Source organism: Terrapene carolina, unplaced genomic scaffold (genome assembly GCF_002925995.2).
Source record: "Terrapene carolina triunguis isolate 2854851 unplaced genomic scaffold, T_m_triunguis-2.0 Scaffold68, whole genome shotgun sequence".
NCBI classification, from domain to species: domain Eukaryota; kingdom Metazoa; phylum Chordata; order Testudines; family Emydidae; genus Terrapene; species Terrapene triunguis.
Genome location: NW_020664419.1, coordinates 38,172,208 through 38,197,921, shown reverse-complemented (window position 1 = coordinate 38,197,921; position 25,714 = coordinate 38,172,208). Strand labels below are relative to the sequence as shown.

Sequence of the window (25,714 nt, the reverse complement as noted above, 5' to 3'; positions counted from 1 at the left end):
TATTTTTCTTACTTTGCCTATCTGTAAATTTTGATTGTGTGTTGTATTGTGAAATTGATGTTTACTGATATTTACATGTAAAAATCTATATCATTCTAAGGACAGAGTGCAGAGAGAATACCAATAGCCTGCTTGAGTTCAGGACAGATGCCATATTTATATTCCAGATCAAAAGCAAGGGAGTGAGAACTACACTGATCTTAGATCAGGGTCTTGAATCAATTTCAGTAGGTTGAGCCAGGCAGCAGCAACAAGCATAAAATAAACCATACGTTCTGAAATAATTAAATAATGCTCTGACACAGGCAACATAGTTTTAGCTGGTTTAGGCCTGTTTTTTGGCCTGCCCTCTGTGTGCCAGTGTGATATTGTGACCACTTCCCTCCCTCTTTACTGAGTTCTTTTGCATCCATAAGCAGGTTTTCTGTCAAGACTAAAATTTTGAACAGAGGAACAAACTTTATTGAGAGTCTTAAATAACTCATCGGGTTATATAAGAGCTTAATAGAGAGAGTCATTACAAGCAGCCCAACATGCAGGAAGTGGAAGACAGCCTATACTGTACATTTAGCATACCACCAGTACCAATACACTATTGAGATACCTCAGCACATCTCTGTATGAGAAAAGAGTCAGATGGAGCACCCAAATTTATGTGATTCCCTCTTTGTATGTCATATCCTTAGAGATTTACTTATGTTATACGAAATTAATTCAGTTGCTCATTACTTAGCAAAGTTATTTTCAGCTAGTTAACAAGACCTATTTTTGCTAAGTATGTGAAGAGCCACTACCCTACTCAGACAATTTTTTTTAACATGTGTAGGTGGCCTTTATAAGGAGGCAGTGGCAGCAAAAGAGAAGGACCTGAAAGTCAGAACTGACAACTTCTATTCCTAGTTCTGGCACTGACATGGTGTGACAATTTGGTCAAGTCTCCAACTCTCTTTGTGCCTTAGTTTACTTACCTGTGAATAGTTATAATGATGCCCCCTTGCCAAAAGTAAGGCCCTGTTACAGGAATGGGATCCACTCGTTTGGATCCCTGGACCTGTGTGGAGTCCTATTGAAGTCAAGGGCTGCATAAGTGGACCCTCATGCAGGACTGGAGGGTCAATTAGTTAATGTTAGTAAAGTGTGTGTGGATCCTTGAATAAAATGCAAAGTAGCTGCAAATTATTATTAATATATGTATGGTGCACTTTGTCTTCCCTTCCTTTCCTCTCATTGCTGGTTTAAAATACAGAGTGTTAGTAAGGGTCTCCTTTATAATCCACCTAACTCCACCCTTATTGTCACACGCGCTGGTGGCATTAGAATCCCCCCATCAAAGGGAAACAACCTCACCAGCCAGTCCCGCGGAGGAAGGGAAGCGCATTCAGTGCAGTCCATTCTACGGAGCTGGGCGCTCTGGGGACACCTGTCGCACAGCCGAGCCCCTTTGCTTTCTCCCAGAGCAGAGGCCGGGACCCGCACACAGACGCCGCGTCCGCCTCCCCTAGCGAACTCTGCCTCTCCCCAGGAGTCTGTTTCAGACACGGTGTCCCGCGCGGGAGCGCCCCCTGGCTGGCGAGCCCTTGCCAACCCCCTGCCCCGCGAGCTCGCCGGACCAATGGGCGCTCTCTCTAATATTCATGAGCTGCCGCGGGCCAATGAGCGGCCAGGCGCGGCTGGAGGGGCCGAGAAGGCTGGGCATGGAGAAGTCCAAGAGGAACCTGCTCACGTCGAAGCGAAGGCACCTCTGCCCAGCCCTGCGCTCCCGCGGCTGCCCCCAGGCTGCTCTCTCCGGCCTCGGAGCAAAGGAAGAGGCAGAATAAGGGGAAGCTGCCGCCGGGGCTTGTCACCTGCTGGCCCAGGCTGTGCGGGGCAGGGCCGGCCGGCGGGCTGCCTCCATGGGGAGGGCTGGCTGTGGCTTGCCTCGCCTGTGCGTGCGGTGGGCAGCGCTGCTGCTAGCGCTCTGGCCCTGCTGCGCCCACGGGAACTGGATGTGAGTCGGGGGCGGGCTGGCGGGCAGCGATGGGGCTGGCGGGGCGGCCGGGGGAGGGGGCATTTCTGTGGCCGAGAGACTCCGGCTGCCTGGCTCTCACTCCCGGGCTGGTTCCGCAGGTGGCTGGGCATCGCCTCCTTCGGGGTCCCGGAGAAGCTGGGCTGCGCCGGGCTGCCGCTGAGCGGCCGCCAGAAGGAGCTGTGCAAGAGGAAGCCCCACCTGCTGCCCAGCATCCGCGAGGGCGCGCGGCTGGGCATCCAGGAGTGCCGGAGCCAGTTCAGGCACGAGCGCTGGGACTGCCTCCTCCTGCCCCCCGACTCCGCCGCCGCCTTCTCTGTCTTCGGCGCCGAGCTGAGCAGCGGTGAGTCCGCGGGGTTGGGCGGAGAGCGCCCGACTGGGGCGGGGGGTCCCGAGCCCGCTGAGCGCCCCCAGGTGCCCGCCAGCCAGGAGGGGCAAAGGCGCTGGCGCCTTGGCCGGGGTTCGGCGGCGGCCGAGCTGCGTTAGCCCAGCTTGGGGCGCAGCGGGGCGCCGGGCAGCGGAGGCTGCTACTCCAGCCCCGTTCCCGGGGGGCGCGATCCGCCCATGTGCCGGGGCTAGACTGGGGCGCCGGGCGGGGACGAGCCAGAGACTGGGAGGTGCGAACGTTGCACAGACGAGCAAAGGCTCCCGCCCCCACAGCTGTCCTCGCATGTGGAGGGCAGCGGGGCCGGGAGGGGGGAATCCCGGGGGCCGCCTGTGCCCAGCGCCCCCCGTGTGTCCCCTCCACCAGCTGCTCTTCAGATACTTTGCTTATAACCAGTTTACGGACACGCTAAAGGACCCCGCGGCCGCCTCCTCCTCCTTCTCCCTGGCAAAAGGCGGCCAGCGGCACTGGCAGCAGCCTGCCCCCTCGCCCGCAGAACACAGCTGCTTTGATCCTGATCTTCAGACGGGCTTGGCAGGTGTCCGCCTCCAGCGGGGGAATGGCTGGCTGGTGTAACTCACCATGTACCTGGGCTGTTGTGTTCTGGTGGGGAAAAAACACGTGATGCAACTTTACAAGGGGCCTGAATCTGATCTGATCTGACCTTGCCAACGCCTCCATTTACATTCGTGCAACTCCCTGGAATTACACCTGGCTGACATCAGTATAAGTGAGGGTAGAATCAGGTGCATTATTGTTTAAATTCTTTTATATACTGCTGGCCTCCCCCTCCCCTCCCCAGTTTACACTGGAGATTTGCCCTGTTTTCAGCCAGCTCTAGACAGCTGCCAAAGGCTTGATCCTGCCGCTGCTCAAGTCAATGGAGAAACTCCTATTGATTGCAGGATCAACCCCCAAGTGAAATTCTGCATAGACAGGCAAAGACACCATAAGCCTTGATGTGCACCAGTGCAGTTTACTCTGATTTCAAGCAAGAGTCAACTGCATCAGTGCAAATCACAGTTTATAGTAGTGTACTATGTCTATGCTAGGGGTAGCAGACGGGTAGGGGAGGGATGGCTGAAATCTGCAGTGTAGACAAGACCTAAGCTTAAATTTCTCAAACCGTCATAGCTTATTGTAATTGTTTAATTTTGATCTGCTACATCCCTGCATGGCAAAAGTGTTGTTTTAAATATTAATATTCTGAGATGAATATTTGTGCAGTTTTAATCCCTTTGTTTCACAATGTTGAAATTAACTGAGCAATCATAAACAACATTTCAAGCAAATCATTTGATTGTTTTATTTAGAAGTGCACACAATGGGTACAATATCAGTGTAGAAATGTACCATGTACAGTGTAAATAAGAAAAAATAAAAGGAACCCAAATGTTATGTTGTCTTAATTCTTTAAACATTTCTCATTGCTCTTTTTTGTTTTATTTGTTGTGTTATAATCACAGTATTTTAAACATATTTCATTAATACAATAATTAGAATGCAAGACCTCAGTTCAGCAAGGTATTTAAGCACATGCTGGCTTTAAGTATGTGAGTAGTCAATGGGAATTGGCTGAATCAAGGCTTAAACTGGGGTAATTTGTCTATATTAGATGAAAGCATCAGATCCTGCAAGAAGCTCTCTCCATGCTCTCCTGGAGCCTCGCTGACTTGGCATCTGTCTCAGTTGAGCAAATTGTAGGGTCTGGGCCGAATTTACCAATTAAACACAATTATTTTCAAATGTGTTTCACTAGAACACATTCTCTTTTAATATAATTATTTTATGCCAAATGTTTATGGCTTTAGATACTGTTAATAAGTGATGACCAAGGCACCGACCTCCCCACCCCACACACACACACACACACACACACACACACAGGGAGTAGTGTCATTGCTCCCAAATACTTTTGACATGTCTCATTGTACTCACATGAGTATTCCCACTGAAGTCCCGTGCATAAGGTTACTCATCCATGTCAGTGTTTGCAGGATTTGGGTTCAATCCCACACTACTTGCCTGAATGAAGCGTGCACAATCAGGTCCTTATTCAGTAGTTTAAGATTGTATTTTGTCCCTATGTAATGGTCGCTAAATGCTATCATACAGCACTCCAGAAATAAACCACAAAAATAAATAACTAAAAATAAGCAATACAAAGTAATGTAAATTCAGAAAGGGCCATCCTTGCAGTTACCTGTGTGAATAACTTTATTCATGGGAATACTCCTATGGACATCAGTTGGGCCCAAACTTAGGGACTGACCCTGCAGATACTTACACATGAGTGTCTTTGCTAGTGTGAATAGTCTCTTTGGTGGTTTTTTTTTTTAAGGGAAAAGTTGTTTTGGTGCCATCAAAACACTTTAATAGAAATGAAGTTCCTTTTCAGTGAGCATTGTGGATAACTAAAACTCTCTCTTATAACAGTGGAGAAAATAGTAGTGCTTCAACTGATGGCAGGATGTTTTAGATGGCCTTAATAGTGTGCTAACCTTACCAGAGCCTTTAAAGATATCAGGCCAGATTCTCTGGGGCAGTCACTTTATGCCACACCTCCAGAAGAATTTGGCTCAGAAGCTGGCTTATCCAGCATGAGAAGAGTCACCCCAGGGCAGTGGTTCCCAAAATGGGGTTAGTGCACCCCTGGGGGGTTCGCAAAATGTTACGGGGGTTCTTGGGAGAAAATTCCCTAATGGCGGATAGAGCTGTCCCTAGGGATCCCGGGCAGCATGGGGCCAGCAGCCCGGAGCCCCTGGACTTCCAAGAGCTAAGCAGATGAAAGCAAGCATATCTATTACACTGAGGAGATTTAAACTTCAAGACTCCTTATAAGAAATGGAAAGGAAGGGGGATATTTTTTGCTGTTTTAAAAATTAAATAGGCAGCTAGTATTGTTTTTTAAATTATTATGAAGAGCAAGTTTAAGCTTTGTTGTAACATGCGTTGTTTGCCTGGACTGCTCAAGACCTGAATGCTTGTGTAGGAGGAACTCTTTGAGTTGGCTTCTTAAATACCTTCATGCTGTTTCATATCTGATACTCTTTGATGAAACATAGGAGCCTTGTCTTATAACAGGCTTATTCAAAGTTATACAACCTACGAAAGTGAGATCTTGGAAGAGTGTTGCCGTTTTTGTTATGTAATAAAAATACTGTCATGATAAATAATAATTAATAATAAATAGTGTGTAATAAGCATGTCAGAAAAACAAATTTTATATTTCCAAGATTACTGCTTTTATAATTTATACTCCGGTAAAGGAGAAAATCCCTGGAAATATTCATTTTTAGGAGGGAGTTTGCAAGACTTGATGTTTTAGTGAAAGGGGTTCACAGGTTGTTAAAGTTTGGGAACCACTGCCCCAGGGCAAGGATCATCCATTGGTGGCATAAAGATAGCACTGGGGCTTTATGCCACTTCCCCTTTTTAATGCCAGCCTACCAGAGAAAAGGGAGTATGGCCAAAACACCGTTATGCCTCTCTGATTCCTGGCTGTGGTTTCAGCTTCTTGTGATTGTTGCACCCTTTGTAAATTAGAACAGCCTTGAGGTTCTTAAAGGTGGTATACAGTGGGATCTGGCCCTACAAAGGCAGCACTATGATCCTGGGTGTGCATGGGTGAGTTTTGGGTCACCCCATGATCTGAACCATTTTCTCCTTATTTAAATCAGTATTCATTTGTGAAAATGAATAGTGGCCAGGTGTGGTTAATCTCTAAAATAACATTTCCATGCATTCTTTTTAGGCACCAAGGAAACAGCCTTTATATATGCAGTGACGGCGGCAGGCCTTGTACATTCAGTGACTCGATCATGCAGTGCAGGAAATATGACTGAGTGCTCCTGTGATACAAACCTGCAAAACGGTGGCTCAGCCACTGAAGGCTGGCACTGGGGTGGCTGCTCTGATGACATCCATTATGGAATGTGGTTTAGCAGAAAGTTCTTAGATGGGCCTATTAAGAACATAACTGGAAAAGACGGGAACGGACTGATCTCAATGAACCTGCACAATAACGAGGCTGGAAGGCAGGTATGCATTAGAAGTTAGAAATCGAACCAAATGCTTGTTAGATTTAACTGCCCAAAGTGGCATTAATGCAAAGAGGCCTGATCCTGACTGCAAACAAGGATTGGGCCCATGGCAAGAGCCAAACTAAAATCTCCAGAGCAAAGCATTTCAAAACTGAGGCTAAAAATCCAGGCTATCATCTGTCTAACTCACTTTATAGTTAAAAACGAAAAACCACAAAATAATTTTGTCAGAGTTGGAGTGCAGTAGAGACTTTTATCTTGCATGCCCCTCCTTTAGTCAAATTTAACTGCACCCTTCTCAGAATAATGCTCGTGGCTTCATTTCCTTTCTGTTATATACAGTGGGCTGCATTTTTTTTTTTAACCTTTCTGTGAGTTGACAGAGTGGACATCAGGTTTTTTAGCTGCTATAGTCTATTTTTTAAAAAATTACTCTTTACTTTGTTGCCCACAGTGCATTACATGCTGTTATATAGACCCACGGATAAGCATTTTTAGACAGAGTTTATATACAGTCTTTCCTGAAAGAAACTGAGTACCCACAACTCTCAGGGAAGTCAGCATGAGCTTTGAAATCAGTTGCAAAACTCCCATTGACTTCAGCAGGATCAGGATTAGGGCCCACAGTCTGCAATGATCAGGCGCTTGCCTATCACTCTCTAAGCTCTACCTACATTTAAAAATTAAATGGAAAATTTTAGCATTGAGCACCGTAGTTAGGTTGAGGTAGCCCTTGTCTTGGCCGTTTCCATCAATGTAGGAAGCATCTATGCTACAGCAGCATAGCTGTAGCTGTGTGGCTGTAGTGTAGATAAGCCCAGGGTAGTTTATTGAAGTCAATGGACTGTTTGCAGAGTAAGGTACCACTTTGTGTGAATAAGGATAGCAGAATCTGCCCCACTGAGAATCTAGGAATTTAGGACCTTACAGAATTGCAGGCATTTTGTAATACAGAGCTCTGCAGTACAGCACAGAAAAGAGCACTGTAGAAATCATTTGGTGCACACACCTTAGTGCATGCTGCATTTTTCTACAGCGCAGCACTGGTTTTTGTATTTAAAAAAATTTGATCCATAGCAAGCTTGTAGCAGTTAATAATCTTTAGCCACACTGTTTTTGCAGCAGAGCTGGAATTGTTGTTAAATACCCTTGGAGAAAGTATGCAGACTATTTTGTGTGATTTCCATACAGTAAATATTTTGCAACTTAGCTGTGAGCTGTAGGGTAAAGCAAATATTGCGGCTTTTATGCAAAGTGAAAGAGAAAGCAGCCCTCATTATTTGCAGTTAGGATTTTACTCTAACCATGGTATTAGTGAGTAAAATATCAGCATAAATTCTCTTGATTGTCCTAATTTCAAAATCCTTAAATAGACGTTGGAAAGAATTGAAACTCGTGTTCTGGGGCCTACAAGAAGGAGGTTTTGCAAGATATTGTGCTATCCTATGACCTTTCATAATAAATACCATCGTGTTTCAGATGCCATGTCATTGCAAGAACAGTCTTCCAGGGAATGATGTGACACTGTTCATTTGGAATAACTGGTACTGGTTTTGGTATGTGTAGAATACTCCAGTTTCTGTCCCATCTCTACTCAGAACCCTATGGTTAAGCTTTGATATCCTAGTTTGCTATAGGACATGTAACTTGAAAGTAGGAAGGATTGGAAGATGGGAAAGGAAGAGTGGTCCAGTGTTTACTAGTCTGAGACTTGGAAGATCGAGGTTCAATTCCCTGCTCTGTCACAGAGTTCCTGTGGCAAGTCATTTAGGCCCAGATTCTCAAAGGTATTAAGGTACCTAACTCCCAAATGCCAGTGAGAGTTTGGCACCTAAATACTTTTGAGGCTGAGGGCCTAAGCTTCCCTGTGTCTCAGCTGCCCTTCTGTAAATGGGGGGAAATAATTCTATCTTACCTCACAGGTGTTATGATCGGTGAATGGACTTGTGATTGTGAGGTGCTCAGATACTATGATACTTCAGATATCTAGACAGACTGGGGGCCAAACGCTCCCTTCTGGTTCCACAAGTGGAAAGAAGAAAAAAGGAATGGATCTGGGTGGGGTGGGGTCCATCGTATGCAATCTCTGTTCTTCAAAGCACTGTAGAAACTTCTCCCTGGATGCTTCTTGAAAATAAGTGAGTACAAGTGAGCTGGTGACAGCAGGGGTTAGGCTCAGGAGTCTGCTCCCCAATCCCATGAAAATTCCAAGTGTATGTTAATTTTGACTCTTTCATAATGAACATACACTGTTCCCCTCTTGTTAAGTGGAAGTTGGAGGCAGCAGCAGTCAGGACCATTATGAGAACACTGCCCCTACAGGAGCTGTGGTGCTGGGGAGGGGAGATGTGGCAGCATGCAGCTTCCATATGGATTTCCCTGGTCTCTGGTGGGTCTCAGAGGAAGGAACTTCACACCTTTCTCTTGGGGGTGGGTGCAAACCTCTCCTCCCTCAGGGAATGATCAGGCTAAAACTGAGAGTCTGAACTCACAAGGTTCCATGTCCCATAAAGGAATATACTAATTGACCCATCAGAATATTGTATTGACAGATAGTCAGAGGAACTCACAAGTGTATTGCACTTCTTAGCTCCAAACATATTAGATAATGACTTGGGGACAGGATGGCTCAGAGGATGGCTAATGGAGCTGTTTGGAATTGGTTATTGGTCTGATAGTGAATGAAATGTCACCTGCTTAGTGGCCTGTGTGAAATGAGGTGATGGCTTTATCAAGGTCCAGGTAACTGTCATCAAAACCACAATCCCTGTTGGCACTCTTGGTGACAGCATCAGCAGAGCGGATTGAGTGGGTGTAGACTGAAGTACTTACTCTGTCCTGTCATTGCTCCAAATGGGGCTGCTGCTTATATGCCAGAGTGTATGGTCTAAACAGGATTCAGCCACTAGCGTAGCACCTGTCACAAACAGTAAATTCACCTCACTTCTCTGTATATACACATACACCTTTACCCCAATATAACGCGACCCGATATAACATGAATTCGGATATAACACGATAAAGCAGCACTCCGGGGGGCGGGGCTGAGCACTCCGGTGGATCAAAGAAAGTTCAATATAACGCGGTTTCACCTATAACACGGTAAGATTTTTTGGCTCCCGAGGACAGCGTTATATTGGGGTAGAGGTGTACATACATAACCCATAAAAACACTGCAGTGCATGTGACAGTGCCCATATGGCATGAGTTTCTAGCTGTAGTGGTTCAGAACATATTGTACCTTGAAATGCCCTCAGATTAGGCAGAAACACCAGACCATCATTTCCAGCATCCTGACACAATCTGGCCTGCTTTCGTTTAGATGTTTACCATTAGGCACCAAAGTTTGGCCTCGTGCATAGAAGCTTGTTTCATGACAATCTGTTGTTGCAGTCAGAATATGAATACACAGCCTTACAATGCTATCCTTGCAGTCACCTTTTAGAGCAGAACCACACTTTAATAAGGAAGGTGCATCCCACATCATGAAGCATCCTGGGGAGAGGTAATCAGAAACACTGAGATACCGGACTAGGGGTGAGAATGAGGCTCACATCATTCCTTTGCCTTTTTTCATCTATGTAGCCCCAATCCTCCAAACACACACATGCTTAATTTTACACACAAGAGTAGCGTCACTAACTTCAATGGGGCTATTCATGTGTGGAAAGTGAAGTTTGTGAAATTATTTGCAAGATCAGGGCGTATGTTCGTACAGCACCTAGCACAATGTAGTTTCAGTCTACTTGGGGATGCTACATTCTACCATGATACATATAAATAATAATGGTAACTAGGATAATACTTCGAAATAGAATCTCTTTGTAAAACAGGTTTATTGTTTACATTCTCTATATGGTTTCTGTTTTTCTTTGTCATTTTTGTTAGCTTCTCAGGTTATTTACATTGTAACAAAGGCCCTTTTCTCTCAGAGCCCAGCGTCTCCTCTGCCTTAATCATAGTGAAGACTTAATGCCAAAGCTGTGACTACCCAATCATTTCCTTATCAACTGATTCTGAAGATACAAACACAGGATTATGACTGTACAAATAAGTAGTGAGGAAGAGAACACAAGTATCTGCCGTAATTGCAGTGGTGAATCAGAGTGTTACTGGAAGACTATTGTAAATTGGGAATGCCCAAGGGTGGTCAGGGCATAGGCCCTACACCCCATTCTTGCAGAGGAGCAGTTTGGGTGTTCCTACTGCCTGGACATAGCAGCCTCCAGCTCCAGATATGGCCCACAGGGTCTTGAAATGTTGCCTGCAGCTCCTTCCCAGTTCACTAGGTTCAGTCTGCATTGACTAATGGTTCTAACAGGTCAGGGCTCACGCCTGCTATTCCTCTTTAATGGCTCTGTGAATGCCTCACTTGTTTGACTTACCAGCGACCTCGAGCAACAAGCAATTTCTGTTCATGCACCAAGGAAGGTACACGTCCAAGCAAATATGGTCATGTGTATTTTTAATAATGTTTGTGGAGTTATACATAATTAGGTTTGACCTTGAAGATCCAGGCACGTTGCCAGTGCAGCCCTCAGTATCACTCTGGGCTCAATCTGGCAATGTGCTGAAATCCCTGAACTCCCACTGAAGTCAACGGGACCTAGTCAGGGTGGGGTCCAAAGCTTCAGCCACCCTGATAGAAATGTGTTCCTTTTTTGTTCCAAATTTACCGTAATGTTAAAACTTAAGGCAGGGACAAATCACTTCCTCTGCACCAAATTATAACAACTACTCATTTGTTAAACTTGGGGGGGTGGGGGATGCCAGTCAAGACACAAATAAAGACAGTCCTTGGTCCTTGGAGTTTGCAGCCTAAGACCCTGACTCTTAAATCTGCCCTTTGAGGATAGAGCAGTGCCCCTGATGTCACTGGGGCTCTGCATGGGGGCAGGGCTCCAGTGGCTCTGATCAGTCTGCAGGATAAAGTAAGAGTCGCTGTGAAACCCAGAGGAAGGTGTTAAATTGGTATTTTTCCTCCCCCCCCCCCCCATCGTTCCTCTCCTTTTATAAATGCTAGGGTGGGGAAGGCATGTGATGGACATGGATGTGGGCATCATGGAGGAAGTGGGTCTTTGGGAGGGATTTGAGTAAACAGAGGACAAGTTTTTTTTCCTGTGGATGCTGAAGAATTTGCTCCATAGTTTACTGTACAGAGTTCTCCTAAGACCTTCGTGTTGTTGGTAAAGATACAAAACTGGAAAACACACCAGACTCTATTGCCTTATTAGTCTGCTGTAGGCTTACCCCAAGGTCCCTTTTACACTCAGTTGTTATGAATCAGGGTAAATGTCCCTTAACCTTTCTGCACTAGTAGCTTAAAAATGTATCTACTTTGCTAATAAAGAGTTTAAAGAGAAACTTGTAGCTCCATTACTAAGTCTTAAAAATCAGCCTTTCTTAGTACTCTCCAGCTACTGGTGCTTCAAAAAATTTCATCAGTAAATTGTTTAGTGATTAAAATGTATACATTTGTCGTGGGAGTGCAGGACAGGGACAAGTTAGATACACTACAGACCACTATAATATGGACTTTTCCACACCAATTACCAGTGAATCCATATAGAGTGTTACTAATGGAGAGGTTTAAAAAAAATGTAGGCTTCATCGTTTTGCTAAGTCTGTATATATCAGGGTGGGTAAACTACGGCCCGTGGGCCGGCTCCGGCTCCTCAGGGCTTTCGATTCGGCCCGCGGGTAAGCAGCTGTGGGCCGGAGCCCGCACCCTGAACCCCTCCTACACCCCAACCCTCTGCTCTGAGCCCCCTGCTGCACCTCACACCCCTCCTTTACCCCAGCCCCATGCCCTGAGCCTCCTCCCGCACTGTGCACCCCTTCCTGCACCCAAGCCCCTTCCCTGAGCCCCCCATACACCCTGCATCCCTCCTCTGCCCCAACCCCTTGCCCTGAGCCCCTTCCTGCACACCGCACCCCCTCCCACACCCCAACCCCCTGTTCCAGCCCTACATTCATGGCCCTGCATGCAATTTCCCCTCTCAGATGTGGCCCTCGGGCCAAAAAGTTTGCCCACCCCTGATGTATATGATAGTTTTTTAAACTTTTCCAGAGCTGTGTCACATGTACCAGTAGACACACCTCATTGTTTACTTCTACATATGACCATCCATGAGAGATTGAAGGGGAAACCATTACACTCACTGTCTGCTAAAGATCTGAGCTGCAGTCCCAGCTGTAGGAAGTTAGTGCTTTGTTTACAGTCTACAGTTTTTCGAGGCTGGCTCCAATATAAGCTCTGCCTAGATTCTTGTGTGCGCTGCAGAAGCCTAATTAAGGCTGCAGACACCCTTTGCCCTGCAGACACTTTTTATTAAGTCGTCTTATATCTGAAAAGGATTTCAAACTTATTCCACCCAACAGAAGCACTTCAAAAAGGAAAGTATTAACTCTACTGATATTTCTAAAATACTGCAAAATTATAAACAATGTGAATAAGTTACACTATCAAAATATGTTAGCTAGTGTTTGTGTGCAGTGAAAAAATGCATTGAAAACAAAAGACGTTAATGGCAAACCTAACTTAATACCTACCCTACCTACCTACAACAGTAGAGCCTGATCCTGCCTGTGTGACAACCACCTGGGACTTAACCTAAGACCCTGGATCTAAATGTGCTCGGCTAAATCCACTCTCATTCCCAAACTGTGCACTGTTAAACATCATTGCTATGTTCCACTCAAGAGGTGGCTGCATTTCAGCGATGGGTGGAATGATTAAGAATATGTAGTTTAGGGGAAACTTTGAATCCTTCAGAATGAAAAAAAGGCATAAATGTCAATTTTGAAGTAGTAATAATGGAAACGTACAACTTATTTTGTCTTGCTAAGATGAGCTGCAGGTGCTCAGCACCTCTAAAAAGTCAGGCCCTGTGCATGTCTCAAGCTAGGTACCCAGAGAGAGTAACCACTAAAAAATTGTCCCTTCTGTGCCCTTGTTTCCCCATCAGTAAAATGCTCAGAGACCTATGGATTACTAGCGAATGAGCAGTATTTTTAATGAATGAGGGAATATGGTAGAATTAAATTCTGAATGTTGGTCTCGATTTGTTTTCAGGCTGTAGCAAAGCTGTTGTCAGTGGATTGCCGTTGTCACGGAGTTTCTGGGTCCTGTGCCGTGAAAACTTGTTGGAAAACTATGTCTTCATTTGAAAAGATTGGCGAGTATTTAAAGGATAAATATGAAAACAGTATACAGGCATCAGACAGACTGAAGAAAAAGCTACGCAGGAAAGAAAAAACCCAACGGAAAATACCAATCCGCAAGGAAGATCTTGTCTACATAAACAAGTCACCCAACTACTGTGTAGAGGATCGCAAACTTGGGATTCCTGGAACACAGGGAAGGGAATGCAACCGCACTTCAGAGGGACCAGATGGTTGCAACCTCCTCTGCTGTGGCCGTGGTTACAACACTCACGTGGTCAGACACGTGGAGAGGTGCGAATGCAAGTTTGTCTGGTGCTGTTATGTGCGCTGCAGAAGATGTGAGAGCATGACTGATGTTCATACCTGCAAATGAGATACTCTGCCTCCGAAAACAAAGCAACTCCTTCCTGCTGAACAGGACTCATTCCTCCTGTGGTGGAATAACAAGAGGATCAGTCTCAGTAACAGAGCTCACGGAATGTATTGTATTCCAAACAGTTTGGTTTCTTACTGAAAGAGCAACTCAAGACAAATAGTAGCCTGCACAAAATGATAAAGTAACAGCAAAAAAGGCCATGCCTTCTGAGAAGTCCAGGTGAATAAGTGACATATTTGAATATGTAACTCCACAGCTAATTAGGGGTATTAAACTTTTCATCAGCAACAGCCATAACACGATGATCAAGAATTGCCTTAATGTTGTCAATAAATATAATGGAAACAAGTCAAGAAGAGGTATTGGCTTTTAATGGCCACAGGCTGAAAGGATACTGGACATGTGAGAGGTGTCATGGAGTCCTCACTCCCATCTGTTTAATAATGGGAACCATTCAGGAACTAGAATTAGCCATGTATGCCTTCTTCCTGCATGCTGCTGAAAGGAATGAGGATGCAAAGCTCTACTGTTGAACATGCAGTGCTTATTAGACACTGTGCAGAGGGGCAGTCATGTAGTGTAAATGTGGTGGTGCTCAGTAATGTGAGCTGAGTACCTGGGAGAGTGGGGCTAATGGGTATATTTTGGGTGGAGATGGGGCATGGCCAGGCCATCGGTGCTGGAGTTCGTTCTAGTGAATGCAAATAGTGTGCGCAGTAGCTGCCATTTTTAGTATTTTCACAAGCCTGTTACTCAAATGTGCTTAGAATAACTGAAAGGAGGGCAGCTGTGTAGGACAGAATGGTAGCTGAAGGATACAGACTGCTGCAGCCAGCTCCTCCAGGTCTCATATATGCGTGGGGCACAGTGTTCTTGCCAGACCCCTATCTTTAGCCCCAGTGCCCTCAGCTTACTGTACTGTTGGGTCAAAATTAACAAGTCACCATCTTCAGCTGTTTTGGTGGTGGCTTAGCTCTGGTTCTCTTAATCCTCAGCCACATCACATGCAGGATCAAACCTCGAGAAATTTATCATAAAGGGAAATAAATGTCAAAAACAGAACTTTTTTTCCCTCCTGCCTTTAAGAACTTAAGTACGGCCATACTGGATCAGATCAATAATCCATCTAGCCCAGTATCCTGTCTTCTGACAGTGGCTGGTACCAGATGTTTCAAAGGGAATGAATGGAACAGGGCAATTTATCGAGTGTTCCGTCCCATCATCCAGTCCCAGCTTCTGGCAGTCATAGTTTAGGGACTCCCAGAGCATAGAGTTGCATCCCAGACCCGCTTGACTAATAGCCATTGATGGACCTATCCACCATGAATATCTTTGCAGATATAGTAGCTAGAATATTTCAATAGATCACTCCCCAGCCAGTGTTGCTTATAAAACAAGATCAAATGCATAATGTATTTGATAGATTATTTTAATGGTGTGAGCCACTTACTCTACTAGTATTATTTTTTCTCCATTTTTGGCCCATTGTTATTTACATCTGTGAAAGGATAGGAACCATTCAGGGATTAGGCATTACCCGTGCATAGCGTGTTCCTGCACACTACTGAAAGAAATGTGGATGCAAAGCTCAACTGTTGAACATACAGTATTTGCTTAGCAACTGTGCAGAGAGTGCCATGTAGTATATGAAATGCATCTGGTGCTCATTGTTTATTTGTATGTAATTCTGTGTTAAATACTGCTTTAAAAGCATTGTGTGAAAGGGTTTTGGTTGCTGAAATATACAAAGATGTATTTTTGATAAGATAAAGTTTATATTTTGTAAATATTTAAATTATGCAAGTTATAGAAAAGGTTTTAAAGGCATGTATATTAAGTTCCCTGAACTAACATAAGATTACAATGTTTGACATTTGTTGGTTAGATCTGTTCTGTTACTGTTGCAGTAGCTTTTATCTGACTTTTATTCACACATGTAAGGCGAAAAACATGTATTTGAGCTATTACATAAATGACTTATTTCTTATCAGCAGGGCACTTTTAGATACTACAGCTAAAATACACCTATTATGACACTCTGAGAATTTAATTTTTGGAATGAGCAATTGAATTATATTCGCTACATTTTTCTTTTCCTCTTAATTTTCCTTTACAACTTATTCGCTGGGTGAAATCCTGGCCCTATTGAAGTCAATGGCAAAACTCCCATTAACGTCAGCGAGGCTAGGATTTCACCGATGGACTCTTATCAACTGTAATTTTTAAAAACAAACTAGAATTTCAAAGTTGTTTGGGTGCCTAATTCTCATTAACTTTTATTAAATTTCTCATTTAATTGGGTGTCGAGGTCCCTTCGCCAGGTTTGAAAATCTCAGCCTTTACTCTCATTTGTTTGAGGAAAACCTAGAGAACACAACAAACACTTCCATTTGTTTTGTACTTATGTTATTTTTCTTGTACGTGATGATACTGGATTTGTTCTCATATTTCCTGTTAGATTTACATATGAGGTTTTCTAAAGAAGCAAACTACATTTACTGACATCAGAACCACCCAAGAAAGATTCCAGTTTGGTGAAATTCACCACAGTTGCCAAGTCAGCACAAGGCCTAACTCTATTTTGAGGGCTGGAGCGTGACATACACGGTTCACATGGTTTGTGCTGGCCCTCTGCTCAGAGGTGGATTTCACCTACTCATTTTAATCACAGTAGCGGAGGGCTCTAAGGCACCTCAAGAAGTCAATTCCCTTGGGCTGAATCAGGTTTAAATATACCTAGACCATCCCTTATGGATGTTTATCTTACCAACCACCAGTGACAGGGATTCCATAATGGGAGTTTTTCCTGCATAATAACTGCAAGCTATGATAATTTATAAAATATGGGATTACAGTACTCTTGTTACCATAGAGCAGCAGAATATATAATTTCTCCTTAAAGAATAGATTTCCCCCAAATCTAAATTGAATTAAAGAAGGGATAGTAGAAAGAGATACTCCATCTCGACCATTACATGGGAGAAGCTGCTTATCTCAGTCATGTTCCTTCGCTCTGTCCTCTTTGTAAGCATGGAGCAGCAATTTGTGAAAAGTAGCAAAGCTGTGAAGAATGCCACAGGTCCATTTTTTCCAAACAAAGAATAATTATGACCTCTTCTTTAAACTCAAACTATGTTAATTATTTATGCCAGTTTGGATTCAGAAAAACCATGGGCTGATATTTTAGGGAGAGAAGTTTAAGCATGATTGGGCTAAATTCATCCTGGGAACAATTCTGTCAAAGTCAGTGAAGTTACACTAAGGATGAATTTGGCCCATCTTGTTTGCATGCTAATTGTGTAATTTACCAGTCTCTGTGGACAGTGATAGCTATAGAAAACTACCTCTTGGGTGGAGATCTCTCACTAAAGAAAACAATATATTGCTATGGAAATTCTCTCTCTTATTGGCCAAATTGTTCTGTACTGGGCAGCACTTTCTAGTGCATTGCCTATATTGCAGGATACATAGTGAATACTACAGATATATGTAGGAATAACAAAATGTAGGTAAAGAGCAAAAGTCAGTGTGGGCCAGTCAGAGGACATAGTCAAAAGGATACATTTTAGGGCTGAGATATTCAAAGAAGCATATGAGTGTCAAGTGTCCAGCTTCCATTGATTTTCATTAGGAGTTGGTTACATGACTTCTTTGAAAATCTCAACCTAGGATATTTGTGTCACACTTTTAAAAGTTATAAATGACTCATTGGCAGTGAGCACTGTAGCAACAATATTTGCTAAGAGAGATGGCTCCGTTAATAATATTAAATACCTAGCTCAAATATAGCACTTTTCATCTGTAGATCTCAACGTGCTCTACAAAGAAGATTGGTGCCATTAATCCTATTTTATACATAGAGAAGCACAGAAAGGCAAAGTGACTTGTCCAAGGTCATCCAGCAGGGCAGTAGCAGTCCTGGGACTAGAACCCAGGTCTCCTGAGCCCCTGTTCAGTGCTCTATCCTGCAGTTGTTTCCTATTCCAGCTATTGGGAAAAGGAAGGTTACTTACTTTATAGTAACTGGAGTTCTTTAAGATGTGCAGTCCCTGTAGGTATTTAGAATGGGTGCATGTGCGCTCGGGACTGGAAATTCTTCAACAGCAGCATCTGTTGGTCTGCACCTCCTTGTGCTGCGAACTGAGGGCATAAGTGGAGAAGTGGACCCACTGCCCCTTCATTTCCTACTCTACCACAAATCACATGAGGATCCAAAGCAGAGGGGAAAGAAGGTGGGTTGTGAATACCTACAGTGATCACAAATCTGGAAACATTCCAGTTACTATAAGGTAAGTAACTTTCCTTTCTTCGAATGCTGGTCCCTATGAGTACTCACTGTGGGTGGTTCCTAGGCAGTGCTTATTTAGGAGGAGTGTGCGTGGAGGTACATGGAACCACAGTCTGCAGGATTGCTGAACCAAAAGATGCACCATCTGCTGAGCTCCAAGTGACTGCTCTGCAGATTTCAGAAAGAGGGACTCCTTGCAGTGATGCTACTGCGGCAGCCTGTGCCCTAGTTGAGTGCGTTCTCACACCAGGTGTCTGACCCAGTATGGCCATTCTTATGTTCTTATTAGGAGGAGTTGCTGTGAACTACTAGCAGAGGAAGATGCACCCAGAGATCCACCTTGAGAGTCTCTGAGAAGATAGGGCCTCACCCTTCATTCTTTTGGCAAATGAAGTGAGCAGTCAAGGAGATTATCAAAAAGCCAGGGTCCTTAGAACATCTAGACAGCGTAATCTGTTGTCTCTAGTGTGGTGGGACTTTGGGTAAAATATAGGTAGATGAACCATGTAATTCAGATGAAGTCTGCCGGGACCTTAGGAACAAAAGTCGGATATAATCAGAAGGCTGATGAAAGACAGTATAAGGCGGCTCTGCCATGAGAGCATCAAGCTCACCTACTCTCCAAGCTAAAGTAATGGCTGTCAAAAAGCTATAAATACAGGAAGGAGCATGACGCCAAGGGCTCAAAGGGTGGCCGCATAAGTGCTGCTAGTTCAGATTCCAGGGTGGTGTAGGTTGAGACACCGGAGGAAAAGTTCTAGCAATGCTTTTGTGGAATGAGTGAAAATAGTAGCTCTCTATAGGAAGGTGCAAATGTGCTGATAGTTGTGAGATGCACTCTCAATAAGCTGACTGGAAGTCCTGGTGTTTTTAGAGAGAGGAGGTAATCAAGGCGATAAGGAAGTTCTGGCTCTTCTGGAGAAAGCTTGCTAAGTGGAAGCATTTTTCCCTGTCACCTAAGACATGTAGAAGGGTTTCTACTATTAAGCAAGATGGATTGTGCTGCTTTTGAACAGGTTCATTTTAAGTCTGTTCCCCAACCAAAACCCAGCTGTCAACTGAAAGGAAGTCAGGTTGGGATGATTGGTTCTGTCCCCCATTCTGAGACAGTAATGTGGGAAATGACTGCAGGTGGTCAATTGCAGGGCTATGGTGAACCAAACGGACACAGCCACTATACTGCTATTAGAATTACTGTCACTGGGTATTTTCCAGAGAACACAAGGTATGAGGGGAATGGGAAGAAAGAAATACATTAACACTTCTGAAAATAGGAGTAGGAAGGCATTCTGTCTAGACCCTGGCCATTACTAGAGCAATAAACTTGGCATTTCATGTTTTCTTGGGTGGCAAAGAGGTCCCAGGATGGGTACCCTCATTGTTGGAAGATTCGTTGGACCAACAAAGAGTAGATCCTTGGGTTATGTGATCATCCAGGTGTGCTCCCCAACTCAGGAGACACACATTGAAAAGGAGTGTCTTGGTGAGAAGAGAGGAAGTGAAGGTAATAGCTACACACATCATTCCTCTCTTCCCACCATGCGAGAGACACTCAAATTGGACACAGGAGGGAGACCTTCTTTATGGAGACCTTGCGTGGAATATAAACTGATTTTAACCATATCTGAATACTGTGCATGTGCAAGCTGGTGAATGAGGTCACACAGGTGCACACCACCATGTACTCCAACAGCATCAGGCAAAACAAACTGTTGTCTGAGTGATGAGGTGGATTTGAGCACTGAGGTCCTCCGAGGCTAGAAACCTGTCCAGTAATAAGTATGCTTTGGCTGTGGTTGAGTCCAGGACTGCTCCAGTAAACGCTATAGTCCATGGAGATGTTAAAGTGGACTTTCCTGGATTTACCTGAAGCCCCAAGGATTGCCACAGGTTCAGTTGGGTGGTCACTGCCATCTGTACATTGTGGTGGGACCAACCCTTGAGGAGCTAGTCGTTGAGGTAGGGAAATATGTGATAGTGAGTCTGTGGAAGTGGGCTGCTACCTCTGCCATGACTTTTGTGAATATCCTGGGTGTGGTTGATAGTCCAAAGGGGAGTACTTGGCATTGGAAGTGGTCTATGCCCACCATGAAGTGCATAAATCTCCTGGGGGGTGGGTTTATATCCATGTGGGAAATGTGTGTTTTTTTTCAGATGATGAGCAACACACTCATGTTTGTGCAGCGATGGGATTATGGCAGTAAGTGTAACCATCTTGAATCTTGTATGCCAGATGAAGACATTCAACTGTCCAAGAATTACCCTCCAACTCCTTGTCTTCTTCGGAACTAGGAAGTACCTGGTGTAAAAACTTTCACCTCTGTATTCAAGAGGTTCTATGGCTCCTAGCTGGATCATGGAGTCCACTTCCTGTTTGAGAATCCTCTTGTGAGAGTGGTCCGCAAAGAAGGATCCAGAAGGGTGATTGGGAGGTGGGGTGGACTGAAACTTGATAGTATGGCCTGTGGAAATAATGTCCAGAACCCCTCTGTATGAGGTTAAGGTTTGCCATCCTGGAAAGAAATGGGGTAGGTGACTGCTGAATGGGGGGTGAAGGTGATGACAGAACACATGGTTAGCAGTTCTTGAACGATTTGTCAAAACACCTTTTTAGAATGTCATATCTCTGCTGGGGCTGGGAATCAGGGAGTGGTGGCTAGACAATGTTTTGATGTCCTATACTAACAGCAATTCCATCAGGATTGGGGACTCCAGATCACAATAGGTAGCCAAATCCATCTAGAAGGGTGTATCCCTGTTTTGCTGGAGGAGAGCTGGTTGGAGTCTTGTTTTGGAACTGATGGTTGAGGCTGAGACCTGTGGTGTGATACCACCCGTGTTCAGGGCATATGCTCCTTACCGTCTTTGCATTGCTCAGAAGATAGTTTTGGAGCATCAGATGCTCCTAGTACCACTGGTGCCTGCCCAATCTCACCACGAGCTCCAGGTGAACCCTGTCTAAGGCCTGGAGTCTTGCTGAAGCCTGAAGGGGCAAAGCTGCTCTCTTCTTTGAGGAATAATGAGCAGACTTCTCTGTCCTCTTGTGCGTCTCCTTACCCTTATCATGCTGCTTCTTAATGGAGTCTTTCAGCTTGGTCGGGCATTCCGTCAGTGCTGGCAGAATGCTACTCAGTGGTTCTGGGTGATGAGTTGGAGAACAAGAGGGTCCTGGATCTGATCTTGGGCCTCAAGGCTAGTTCCATGAAGTGTTGGCAGAGCTGGAACTCCCGAGCTTGCCTAGCGTGAGAAGGAAAGGAGTGGCAAATCCCACACTTAGATGGGATGTGTGCCTACCCTAAGTGATAGAGGCACGTGTTGTGAGGGTCGCTCACCTGGAAGACCCAGGGGCAGGTGAGGCAAGATTTGAAGCCTAGAACCCTGGGCATAAGGCCTCAGCGGTGGGAAAAGACAAGATGAGGAATGACACACACACACACACACACACACACACACACACACACACACACACCACCCCCAACTGTAACTAAACTAGATTTATGAAAACTATCTAAAAGGAAATAACTATTTACATGTAAATATCAAGTGGAAGAAGGGAATACAGGCACAGGAGAATTCCATCATGGACCACAAGCAGTAAAAGAGGAACTGAAGGGCGTGCCCTTGGTTTGAAGCACAAGGAAGCATAATGCACAGTTCAGACAGGCAGACACTGCTATTGAATTTCTACTCCGGACTCACAGAGCACCAGTCCACCCACAGTGATTACTCATAGGGACCAGTACTCAAAGAAGAAATTGTGGTTTATCAATTACAACTGCATGGTAACTACTGGCATTTTAATATTGACCACAGCATCAGCAATAAGAAAGCGATCCCCACTCTAGCCTTCAGTAATTTTTTTAAAAAAGCAATAGTAACGTAACCAACTCTGGAAATGCATTTCTTAAACATGGACTCTCATGATTCATATTTCTGGAAGGCAGTTGTGTTTCTTCCAAAGACAGGTGGCTAATTCATTGCTGGTGTAACTCCATTGAAGGAGTGGTGTCTATAAAGTCTAATTACAACATTAATTTCAGATAACTAATGCTGAAATATATCTGACCCTGGTCTGGGTTCTGCTGTCACACTAGTTTAACTTCTGTGTAGTTCCACTAACTTCTGTGGACTAACTCATGTTTTACACTAGCACAGAGAGCAGAATCAGTCCCTTTACCAATGTGCCAATTTAGTAGGATTGAAAATATGGTAGAAGATCTGGAATGTGACACTGCAATTCATTTTGCAACTATCTCAGTGATTTGTGATCACCGTAGATGGGAATGGAATCAGGATTCAAGAACTTAATCTAAATGCATCGTTCCTGATGTACAATAGCTATCTTTTAGCTAGATTGCTAAGCAATGGGATGTAATAAATAATGGCAAAAGAGTTACTAAGCTTTTAAAAAACCCACAACTAATTTAGGGCTTGTCTACATGGTACATTAGTGGGCATCAGCTTGGGTGCAAATTCTAGTGCGCACCAGAATGGTACACACTAACTGTCGAGGTGAACCCTTCTAGTGCACATTAAAAATTCCCTAGTGTGCACTGACATAATCCTGTTTCAAATCAAACAGTACTAAGTCAGCATGCACTAGGGAATTTCTAGTGCACACCAGCAGGGGGTGTGAGGACAGTTGGTGAGAGAGACACCTCAGCTGGTGAGCACTAACACACCAAATATACAAGCCCTTAGTACACTAATTGAACAACTGGATGTAGGTCCAGATATTTATTTTAGCTACAGGACATATAGTGCCATGTATCTTGGGAAATCTGCAATCGATCTTGAGTGCACTAACAAGGTAGAAAATTCCATCACACACACAAGATCAGAATCTATCTTGTAATTTGGCCATTTTTATAACTCACATGTGTTTACAACCAGGCAACATAACTGTTAAATAGCTGTGTCCTTGCCCATGTTATTGCTTAAATCAAACACAGTTTGGTACAATCAAACTTGTAATATGTATGGTTCAAATTGTTTTTAATTTTAAAAAAGTTGAAACTTACTGTTGGGAAGTATTTTTGTAACCTCTTTCCCAGAGCTCTGAAAATTCATGTCTCATTGGGAGGCAGAATGAAATGTCTTATGATCACTTCTGTTTTTCTACAGCCGAGATTAGAAACTTTAAACTACAGGCTAAAAAAATGATGATCCCCAAGGTTACATTATTAATTTCCTTTTGTGTTGCAGGGTACATTGTACCCCCGTCAACAGCAAAGAAACAGGTCCATGACTGAAATAATATCCCCTTTTCCCCTGAAAGAAAGCCTGCACACTATCAGCTGAGAAACTGGAGAGCCACTGAAATGTAACACAGTGGGTAAATTTTGTTCCAAACATCTTAAAGGGCAAATGCATTGTTAGAGAATTTGTCTATCGTCATTAAAAGGTTCTGCCTAGAAGAGCATAACTTTAAGACATTGTCTAATTGCAATTTGGAATGTATTGATGGGGGATTGTGTATGTTTTGATTTTTTTGACTTGCGAGTCAGCCGTGATTTACACCAATGACAGCAAATTAAGGAATTACCTCTAATTTAGGCCTCATCTTCACTGCTAAAAAAGGGTTCATTTTTTGCCTTGGAATAGCTCACATCTGTTAGTTACCTGAAGTAAGAAACAGACCTTTTTAAGCAGTGAAGACAAGTGCTTAAAGAAAAAAGTAACTTAGTTTAGTGCTAACTGGTTTTGGAGCTTCACAGTCTTTGTGCACTTCTTGAGATTTCATTCCATCAAAGGTAAGAAGATTGGTAATCCTATAGCATGTGACATGCTGTTAGTGACTCCTGACTGTATGCATCCGAAGAAGTGGGTTGTAGCCCACGAAAGCTTATGCTCTAATAAATTTGTTAGTCTCTAAGGTGCCACAAGTACTCCTGTTCTTTTTGTCTTAGAATGTTTTAGAATCAGTGTTTTAGAATCATTGTCTGCAAGAACAGAAACTTTGATTCAAGTGTTGTAGACAAAAATAATCTAAAGTCCATTTATTGAATGGACGTACTGACTATCATGAATTAGCGATGAGCTAACAAATGTTTTTTGGTAGCCCACTGTTATATTAAAATCATACCATCTCCCACAGTGATCTCATTGGCTCTCAGAAGTTAAAGCTGTGAGTGCTAGGATAGATTTCCCACAAAAACCCAGGTACCATGGAAAGTGTTGGCAATTCAGTGGTTAGCACTACTTCCTTTTACTCAACACCCTACTAGTGCTTTATTTTAGTACTAAGAGGCAATATGCTATTGGAGATGTAAAACGGAGGTCCTAATTACTTACAGTCATTAAAGATTCCAGGGTACTTTGGCCAAATAGTGACATTGCCCCTGCACTTCTGCATTAGTTTGGATAATAAAATTTTGCCTGCCTAAATGACCCTGAAATTTCAGTTGGATACAGCATTCTTCACTTCTTGACCTAAGCAGTTGATTAGTGTTGCAGTTATGGTCCAATTCTGCTCCTACCAAATCTGAATATGAAATCTGCTATTGACTTCAACAGGAGCAGGATTGGGCCCTGATGTAGCCAAGCTGGTGTCATCCCACAGGGATGAGGGTGAAATGATATTGCTGCAGTTATTACTCTCATGGATCAGTAATTGTTTAAAAGACAGGAAACAAAGGGTAGGAAGAAATGATCGGTTTTCACAATGGAGAAAGGTTAATAGTGGGGTTCCCCAAGAATCTGTATTGGGGCCACTGCTGGGCAACATATTCATAAATGATCTGAAAAAAGGGGTAAACAGTGAAGTGGCAAAGTTTGCAGATAATACAAAACTACTCAAGAGTTCATTCCAAAGCAGACTGTGAAGAGTTACAAAGGGATCTCAAAAAACTGGGTGACTGGGCAACAAAAGGGCAGATGACATTTAATATTGTTAAATACAAAGTACACCTCTACCCTGATATAATGCTATCCTCGGGAGCCAAAAAATCTTACCGCGTTATAGGTGAAACCGTGTTATATCAAACTTGCTTTGATCCGCCTGAGTGCGCAGCCCCGCCCCCTCCCCCCCCCGGAGCACTGCTTTACCGCGTTATATCCGAATTCGTGTTATATTGGGTTGCGTTATATCGGGGTAGAGGTATAATGCACATTGGAAGGCATATTCCCAACTACACATACAAAATGATGGGGTCTAAATTAGCTGTTACCACTCAAAAAAGATCTTGGAGTCATTGTGGATAGTTCTCTGACACAATCTGCTCAATGTGTAGCGGCAGTCCAAAAAGCTAACAGACTGTTAGAAACCATTAGGAAAGGGATAGATAAGACAGTAAATATAATGCCACTATATAAAGTCATAGTACACCCACACCTTGAATACAGCATGCAGTTCTGGTCATCCCATCTCAAAAAAGATATATTAGAATTGGAAAAGGTGCAGAGAAGGGCAACAAAAATGATTAGGGGTATGGAACAGCTTCCATCTGAG

General features: G+C 43.9%; 1 protein-coding gene across 1 annotated transcript; it reads left to right on the top strand.

The window, feature by feature from the left end:
- Window positions 1-1,612: 1,612 nt before the first annotated feature.
- WNT16 (Wnt family member 16) lies at window positions 1,613-14,024 on the top strand. Its single transcript, XM_024193706.2, is given in 5 exon segments — window positions 1,613-1,873; window positions 1,875-1,987; window positions 2,107-2,348; window positions 6,145-6,431; window positions 13,509-14,024. Coding segments are annotated over 5 exon segments (1,368 nt in total). The 3' UTR covers window positions 13,974-14,024.
- The last annotated feature ends 11,690 nt before the right edge of the window (window positions 14,025-25,714 follow it).